The sequence below is a fragment of the Muntiacus reevesi genome, chromosome 3 (assembly GCF_963930625.1).
Source record: "Muntiacus reevesi chromosome 3, mMunRee1.1, whole genome shotgun sequence".
Taxonomy (NCBI): Eukaryota; Metazoa; Chordata; class Mammalia; order Artiodactyla; family Cervidae; genus Muntiacus; species Muntiacus reevesi.
In genome coordinates, this window is record NC_089251.1 from 199,926,021 (window position 1) to 199,935,217 (window position 9,197).

General features: G+C 44.6%; 1 protein-coding gene across 1 annotated transcript; it reads right to left on the minus strand.

The window, feature by feature from the left end:
• Positions 1-1,247: 1,247 nt before the first annotated feature.
• TSN (translin) lies at positions 1,248-8,955 on the minus strand. Its single transcript, XM_065931358.1, has 6 exons — positions 8,735-8,955; positions 7,523-7,616; positions 6,323-6,419; positions 4,577-4,692; positions 3,843-3,922; positions 1,248-3,220 (listed from the first exon to the last, which is right to left on the minus strand). The coding sequence occupies exons 1-6, from the start codon at positions 8,798-8,800 to the stop codon at positions 2,987-2,989; spliced, it is 687 nt and encodes a 228-aa protein (XP_065787430.1). The 5' UTR covers positions 8,801-8,955; the 3' UTR covers positions 1,248-2,986.
• Between the last annotated feature and the right edge of the window lie 242 nt (positions 8,956-9,197).

Genomic DNA, 9,197 nt, shown 5'->3' on the forward strand with positions numbered 1-9,197 from the left:
CACACGTGCTCTGCAGTGCTCTGCATCCCCCAGCCTCGCCCAAGTCCCAAGGCTCCCGGGCTCGTGGTGCCCGCAGAGCAGCCGGGTGAGGTGTTCCGAAGGACTCTGGGTGGGAGGGAAGAGGCGAGAGCGCTTTGGGGACCCAAGCGTGTTGTGTCATAGATGATCAGGAGAGCTGGGGGACGAGCGGAGCTTAGGAAAGCCACAAGCCCGGCCAAGTCGCAAGGCGCTCAGGCTGTGAAATTGTCCATTTTCAGGCTCTCACCTAAAGAAACCTAAGATACTTTACTCCCCTAGCTTCTGAGATGAGCCACTCTCCCGGCTCTGTGAACCTCTCTGACCACTGCATCTTCTCGTGGGCTCCACTTCCTCCGCCTGCCTGTCCCCTCCCCGTGCCGGTAACCAGGGCTCTGTCCTCAGCTCCACATGCCCTCTTAATGCTTATTACAATGAACACCAAGAAAATAAATTATTTCAGGCTCAGGGAAAAATCTTACTTGGTGTGAGGCATGACAGTGATGCTCTACCTGGGACAAATGGTGTAGTCCGGACCAAGAAAGAAAGTTGAAGAAAGTTGTAACTTCTGACTGCACAGTCATGAAACAATGCAAGAAGAGCCACATCCAAATCACCTCTTTAGCCAAGTGAAGGTCTCAAAATACAGCCAAAGGAGCTTTTGTTCCTTATTACATTCCCCTAAGCATCACTCATTGTTTAAGGCCGGGCAAATCCTGTCAAGCATTTATGGAGCTCTTTTGTTCTCCTTATAAATAAATAAATCTGTAAAGAAAGCATCCACTAATCTCTATTTTCTCTAACCTGCTTGATTTTCTAAAGTTAGAAAAAGCAATCCTGGTGTCCTGAAACCACAGCCAAGGCTTCTCAACATCTTCAGTTAAAATACCTGTCATTTCCCAACCGGGGCGAGCAATGCACCGTTACCTACGCGTCACAGCACACAGCTCGCTGCTGCCGACTTCCGTCTGCCCATCCCAGGGCAGGGTGTGCTCAATGCCCGGTCTCCTTCAGTCGCAAAGACATTCAGAACTTGGGGCTCCCCTAGGAGTGCTGTGGCTAGACTACGCACTTCCAACTCAGGGGGCATGGGTTCTAACCCTGGCCGGGGAACTGGGCTCCTATATGCCAAATGGCATGGCAAAAAAATTTAAAAAGAAAAAAACACTCAGAACTCACTGCCCACATAGCAGAGCTCTCATGGCAGCGCACTAAGTGACAAAGAGACCAAGAAAGAAGAGAAACGGTTTTTATTGCTTTACAACAAGCCAGCGGCGGACACAACACGACAATCACACGCAACACTTGATGCCCCCCAGTGGTGTATGAAACCAGAATGTGCTCCTGCACTTAACATCTGTTTGTGAAAACTGAAATCCAAAACTTCTCCCGAGAACTTTACTACTCTCGAGCAGAATCAATACTTAAAGAAGCAAAGAAAACTAGTATCAAACTTACTGCATATGTCTGATCACATAATTCAGAACCTTTTACACTCAATCCAGGCAGCGCTGTTACTGAACATTTTAGATGACCATCCTAGGTACTTTACAACTCCAACAACTTTCTTCTTTCCACAAATTCTTTGCAGAAAGAGCTGTCAAGAAAATTGTTCTAAAATCCAACAATGCATAGCAATTTATGCCTCATTTCTACTTCGTTCCTCATGATGGAAAATTTGGTCAGTCCTTAACGTGGCCTGATGATAGCTCCGATGCCCACGCCAAAAATCCTACTGTACAAAAAGGAAGCCTAAACTCGTATTAGGCATGAGAGGGTGACACTTCTAAGTAGTTTCTGTTACTCTGGACACAGTGGCACCTTCCTTTCAGTGAGCTCCAATAGACTGTGGTTTAAGTCACCATTTTAATAATTTCAATTCAACAGCAAGTTACATGGCAAGTACTACCTGAAAATGGGGGGATGGGGAGTGCGGGGGTTGCAGTGGGCGGGCCCTGTGCCAGGAAGATAAATGTGACTTCCCAAAACTGGGATAATTAACAACCTGAGAGGATTGCTCACTCTTAGAAATATGACCAAGTCAGCTATTTTTTGCCTCTTCATTCAAGGTTTTCCCTTTCCTCCAGACAAAGCACAGCGTTCTTCTCCCAGAATACCACCAGTCTGGGTGTTGAGAATTACCTGACTGAGTGGCTTCACACTCCCAGACCTACAGGTCTACCTGGCTATTAGGTAAGAGGTTTCACACTCAGAAATATATCAAATGAAATGCTTAAGATGCATGTGGAGAAGATGTTTAATTCTGCAATAGCAGAATGTTAAGGCAACATCAGAAAATGGGTGTTTTAGAACCCTACCCCTACTCCCCACCTGGTAAACAAAGCCAGATGATGTTACTCAATCCTTAATACAAAACTGTCCCAAAATAACATGCTGAACTTGTCTTTGCAGATTAATCTCTGACATTTTGATGGCAGTGAGACAGACCCCTGGGGCTATACTTGCCTTGCAAAAAACTTCAACACCTGATTTACTCACAAGGCTTAAAATAAGGAAGGAAAACATAAAATAAGTTGTCCTTCACTTGGCAACCATCCGTTTAATTATGTTTTTACACTGTATCCAGGCCACACCTGGATATGGATGGCTAATGTGGAAACAGAAAACACCAAGGATCACTCCTGGAAGAATCACAAACAAGACAATGATGTTCTCAAGCAGCACATCGACAGCATCAGGGTAAGCAAGAAAAAAACTTTACCAAGAGATCAACATGTACATTTTCTGACAAGACTCAAGTACACTGAATTACAGAGCAAATTCACTGAAAACAACAAAGAAAACCTGTCTCTGTAAAGGCTATTCTGTCCCCCCCTAGAGTGTTTCAACTCTGACACACCACACAACGGGGCGAGAAGACGAAGCGCGGCGTTTAGCGACGGGACACCCTAACTACCACGGCAGGCGCAGGGCTGGCCTGGCGGCGGCTGGAGGCAGCAGTCGGGGGCCGCTACTTCTCCACGCAGGCCGCCGCCGTCTCCTTGTTGAAGCCGCGGATGGAGAGGTCGTAGACCACTTCCTCCACCTTCTTCACGTCGTACTTCAGGCCGTCGTAGCGCTTCCGCAGGGAGTCGTTTTTGAGGTTGAGGAGGCGGAAGCCGGAGTCCAGCTCGTTGATGAAGGTGGAGATGTGCAGGGGCCGCGAGTAGTCCCCGGCGGTGACGCTGTTGACGGACAACCTGGACTGCGGGAGAGAAGCCAGCGTCACAGCGAGGCTCTCCCTCCAAGGCCGGCCACGAGCCCGCGTGCCGACTCGCCCACACTACCCCCGCCACTACCGTTCTGACAGCTGCCTGGTATCACCAACTTACTGAAAACTTAGGAAACCATTCAACTTTGGTGGAGTTTCTGTGATCGCCCGACTCCTCACAGACATAAATAAGGTTAGAGTGAACTCCTTTATGACAGCTTTCTTCTGCTTTTGATTTATTTTTATAGGACAACTTCTCAGAGAGAAATTAAGGGGAGAAAGACAGTAAGAACTGGTAAAAGTTCTATAGTTAACTGTTCCCCAAACAACTATATAAAGGAACAGTTACCAGGAATCTATACTGTGCCACTGCTCTGAAAGGAAGAAGTGTTCTCATCTTTTTAAATCACACAGTAGCGAGTGTGCAAAGCCACCTCATTGTTTGAATTGCCATCCCAGCAAAACATTCACACACACAGTACCTAGTCAATGACTACCCTGTGACCAACGGATGGCTTAGAAAAGAATCGGACATCTGAATTTTTGTACCCATGTAAAAAAACTGACGATGTAGAAAGATCAAAAAGAGCAAATGGCAAATCACTAAGCTTCTTACCAGTTCACTAGCGAGAATGAGAACTCCTGAGAGATAATCTTCCACATCCAAGTGAAATCCCTTCTCCCGATCAGGCTCAACTGAAAAATGTGACGTGGTAAAGACAAGGTCAGGATGGAAACATAACTTACACTAAAATTTTTTCTAAAATACACACACATATACACAAGTACAATTTCTCTCAAAGTAAAAAAAGGAGTCTTTCAAAAAAAAAAAAAAAAAAAGGAGTCTTTCAAAATTATCTTTTGAATGTGGACATAGCCTTGGCAACAGAACTCACTGTGGAATTTTTGAGCTCTCAAGCAAAAGTCAAACTTCTGTCTCATTTTTCTTAAAGTAATACCACCAAGAATGGTATCCTGTTATGCATGAGAATCGCTTTTAGAAGGTATGCACTGAAACACTTAAGGGAGAAGTCATGGGATCTACACCTGACTTCCAAACAGGTCCCACATGCCCCCAGCACACAGTGCGGAGGCGACAGACAGGGCCGAGGATCTACGTGTGGGCAAACGGGCTCGCTGTGCTGTTCTTTCAGCTCTTCTGTGGGCTTGAAAGGTTTACAAACGGAAAGAAACACCCAAGTACACAGAGCAGGCCCCTACATATTTTTAGTTGTCATCTCTCCAAGAAACCAGTTTTCCACTTAGTTCTCATTTGTTTCCATACACAGAAATCCCCTCTCACCAAAAATTAAACCGATCGTGTGGATGGACACAACGGAGGACACTCACTGCCAAGGATCTCTGTAACCGCTTCTCGGGTCACGAGCGTCTCGGACTCCAGGTACACAACGAAGGCGGCCAAGAAGACCAGGCGCTGCAGCACAAACCTCCAGTGCTCGTGAAACCTGCGGTGAGCGCGGAGGAGCGTTAGAGACGCCCCGGGACGGCGCGGCCAGACACGCGGGGCGGCGCCCTTCCGAGGGAGGGCTGTGTGAGCCTCCGAGACGTCCAATGTGTTAAGGGCAATGTGACGTTTAAGTACAGAGGGATTTAGTGTAAATTTTGCCCGTCCAATTTTTAACAGTTATTTAATTTTAATATATAAGAAGCATGGTCCAATTCTGATGAATGCAAAAATATACAACCAAATGTTATAGACAAGAGCAACTGTGCTTTAGAAGTTTAATCAGTGAGCAAGGTGCTTTAGAAGTTCAATCAGCTCTGAGAAAAATAAATGCGGGCAAATGCTAACTGATGAGAGCTGCAGTGTGCATCGGCCTCAGCATCTCAGTCCTACTCCGAACTGAATGCGGGCTATCAAGAGACTCCAGCTTCACACACATGAGAAAGAACCACCAGCACTAAACAGGGGGCCTTAAAACCTTGGGCTACAGTCGCTAAACTGAGCGAGGAGACCGAAAAAGAAAAAAGAAATTGTATAACCCCTAGATGTTTATGCTATGCCTCCTGATTTCCAAATGTGGCAACAAATTCAAAAACATCTTTCAACACAACCTAGGTCAAACCAAACCTTCTGAGGGCCAAATCAGCCAGAGAGCAGCCTGTATGTGAACTCCAAACTCCAGGCTCTCTGAAGACCCTGCCAATTCTGCTGTCCTACTCTCTAAGCGTCAGTTATTGACCTTACAGCGGGGGTCAGCAAACCCTTCCTAAGACTGAGGCTTTATGGGCCACATTCAGTCTCTGTCACATAGTCTTACTTGTTTCTTTTTCTTAGTTAACTCTTTAAAATATAAACATATTTATAAAAATATAAAAGGTCACAGTAGTTTCCAGCCCCTATCTTTCAACAATCTTGTGAGGTTACACTCCCCACTCCCTACATAGATGTATTTAAGTATTTCTTGTCCTGACATATCTTAAAAGAACATTGCCTCTAGTGAGAAAGCAAGTCTAAATAGAAAGTTTAGGTTCCTATTTACCATATTTCACCAACACTCAGTTTTTCCCAGTTTAACACCTGTGAAATCAGGAAGTATTAAGCAATCCACATGTTTCATAATTATGATTAATAATCTTTTCCCTAATGATACAAAACATAACATTGTTTCTTAAAATTAATAGTGTTGTAGATTCAATGAAATATGGCATAAAATATTAGCTGCATATGTTACTTGGCAGCAAAATTCAATATTCAGTTTACACACATACACTGCCATTTAATCCCATAATCCTAATAGCATAGATATGGTCCATCCAACTTTACAAAAAGTTCAAAAAACTAAAAAAAATTCTCTATTTTGACCTTCACATAATACTTATTTTCCTTTTAATTACCTTTTCATTGCAAAAATTACACATGTTCCTTAAGAAAATTGTGAAAGTAAGAGAGAAAAAAAAGTCAGCAACTTTGTCACCATTAAAATACTCCCACTATTAACAGTTCCCTCTCCTCTCTGTTGTTTCTTCTAAGGAAGACTGTCACCTAAATCTAAGCGATCATTTAGTCCATATAAATTTTTCTCTTGCCTTCTTTTATTTAACGTTATAAAAGATGCCACTTGTCTTACAAACCTGTAATACTGTTCAGCAGGAAACTTGGTCTTCAAAGACGTTAGATGTGTTTTTACTGTACCAAAATGTTCTCGAGCTTTCAAACACCTCTTTGGAACTGATCACAAAAAGATAGTCAAATGAAATAATGAAAGACTTACCAAATTTCAAATACAGTTCTTGCTTAACAATCTATGCAGTCTACCTGGAAATAAATCAATTTTTTAAAATCTCATGAGCAAATGTAGAGCATGCATCTCTGCTATCAATCTGGCCCTCAAAATTTCACATCGTTTCCCTACTGAAAAATAAACAACAAAAAACTGCTAAAAGGGGGTATGCCAGGAAACACACTGGCAAACTGTTATAAATGAACTAATCTTTAAGCCGCCTTTCCTAGGCAGTCCCCAAAGGATGCCTAAAACAGGATTTTGAAGGCTCCCACATTTGGTCAAAAAGCAGCTTTAGGACTTCTTTGCAAGTTCAGTGGTTAAGACTCCATGCTTCCACTGCAGGGTGCAAGGGTTCAATCCCTGTTTGGGGAACTAAGATTCCACATGCCATATGATGTGGTTGCAAATTTAAAATAAAAAAAAAATTTTTTTTAACAGCTTTATAATTATTCTCAGTCAGGCTGACCAACTCCCTATCTCTGACAAAAATGACTTGCCCCTGACATCTGTTAGCTACATTATGATACAATTCTTAATCTGAAAACACATTTCACCTCTTTTAACTGTGCTGTCTTTTACAATAGAGATTCCATTTCTAAACTTCTTATACTCTATCTCCATTCAAGAGACTGACTGTAAACACTGTAACAACATTTTACACTGGCCATTTTATTATCTAAAAATACACATTAAATCACATTCAATGACTGAAAGATTGCTGTTAAGAAAAAGCCAAATAAAAGTTGCTAGATACACAAGAGAACTATGAACTACCACAATTATCATCAGTAGAACTCCACTACTAGAGAAAATACTCCTATTTCAACCTATGTGAAAGCAGAAAATCAAGAAAAATAAGGAAAATTCTGTAAACCTATAAAATGATCAACTCATTTATGTCTCCAATTTTACTCACCATAAAAACATGAGGAACAATTTTCATAGTTAAACCTTACAGATTTGATATGTCTTCTGAATGTAAATTAACTCTTTCGATGAAAGATTGACAGAGTGGATAAAACCTTTCAAATCAAAACAAAGAACTTACTGTCCTGAAACCCAGCACCCTGATGGACCCCTTGCAGTAGAGTTAAAATCTCTCGAGCTGTTTGTTCTAAACTCTGTACAACTTTTCGGATTTCCTAGAAAGAATTAGATCAAAATATAAAATAAATCCAACATAAGTATATTATCACAGCCTCAAACCAAATATACTAGATAATATGTTTGATCTATGACACCTTACATACATTTCAAACACTATCAACCTTTGCAATGACATAAATGATGCACAAGATTTATTCAGAACTGAATTCTGACTTTTCTACCTTCTCTGACACCTTCATTAAGGTCTCAGGAAGTCATTAAAAAAAACTGAGATTTCCTCATACAGATTTCAAACGGTAATAGCCACCCACTCGCCCCAAATATCCCATTGGAACACTGAAGGAGATGAGGTATTCAGACACAGACCAAAAAGAGATAACGAACCAATACAGGACTGAGTATTTTTCATTCATTCATTTTGCAAATATTCACTGAGCACTTGTATTACTAGGGTCCCCTTCTTTCCTGCAGTTTATGTAGTGTCATGCGGGAGGCGTTTAAAAAATAACGACCGCACAAATTAATGCGCTACTAGAAGTAAACATAACAGGAAAAAGATCGTTTTGATTGTGAGGTCAAGAAGATGACCAGAAAAAAAAGAGTGGAAAAGAAACGCATTCCAGGGAAAGCAAGCAGTGCCTGCCAAAGTCCCGAGGCAGGACGCTATCTGGGGAACCCGAGGAATAAAAAGGAGACAGCGTGACCGTAGCATACAACAGAAGAAGGAGTAAAATGAGACTGGAGACACAGCTGAGTCTGGACTTTTATCCTCCGAGGAGTGAGAGGCCATAGAAGAGTTTCAAAGAGAAATGGCCACACGTGCTCTTGGGACACCAACAACCCACACAAGAAACACGTGTTGTCGGAGTCCCACGCGCTGAGGGTTCGACATAAAAATGAACTAAAAATGAGAAACACTGACACCCAAATAAGGCAGGTGATGCCGATGAGCCAGCCCTGAACACAGGGAACCAGGACCTGGCAGCAGAATCGGGGCCGGGGGCCAAGGAGGTGCCCTAAGCCGAAAGGAGAAGCGGAGGAACCCACCCCCGGAGGCTTCCCCACCGCTCGAACCAGAGCGACGGAGGAGGGCCGGGCGTCGCGGCCCAGCTAGGCAAGGAGAGGGGAAGGGGCATGGGGAGACGGGGCTCGCCTCTCGGATGTCCTGCTCGGCAGCCAGAAAGCCCTGCAGCTCCACGAAGATCTCGCTCACAGACATGGCGCCGGCCGCGCGACCGTCAGCCAGCGCTGCGAGGGTGGCCGGCAGAGTGCGTTCCGGAGACAACCGGCGCCTTCCGTTGCAACGCGCCGCCGCCACAGCCGCTGCCGCTGCGTCCACCGAGCCCTACGCGGAGGCTGTCGCTGGGGTCCTCCCAGGCCCGCGGCGCCCAGGAAGCCGGGCTGTCCGCCGCGACGCCTGAGACGCGCGCCGGAAGGCGAAGCGCGGCGGGCGGGGCTCCCCGACAGGCATCGCTGGAAACAACCCGGGAGGGGTCCTCGGAGCACGTGGGCGTGAGAGAGGCGGGGACTTGGGCTAAGAGCTGTGGAGCCCGCCTGCTGCTGGCTAGCCGTTTCCTCCGTCAGTGGCAAGCTAGTCCCAGGAGCTGTGCACGGTA

What these genes read in the sequence shown, in the direction of transcription:
- TSN (XM_065931358.1), bottom strand. Translation starts at nt 8,800, where the DNA reads ATGTCTGTGAGCGAGATCTTCGTGGAGCTGCAGGGCTTTCTGGCTGCC. An exon ending in CCTGCTGAACAGTATTACAG is followed by an intron (nt 4,693 to 6,322) that starts GTTTGTAAGACA and finishes CGCTCACCGCAG; the next exon opens with GTTTCACGAGCACTGGAGGT. An exon ending in TCATTCTCGCTAGTGAACTG is followed by an intron (nt 3,221 to 3,842) that starts GTAAGAAGCTTA and finishes TCTCTCCCGCAG; the next exon opens with TCCAGGTTGTCCGTCAACAG.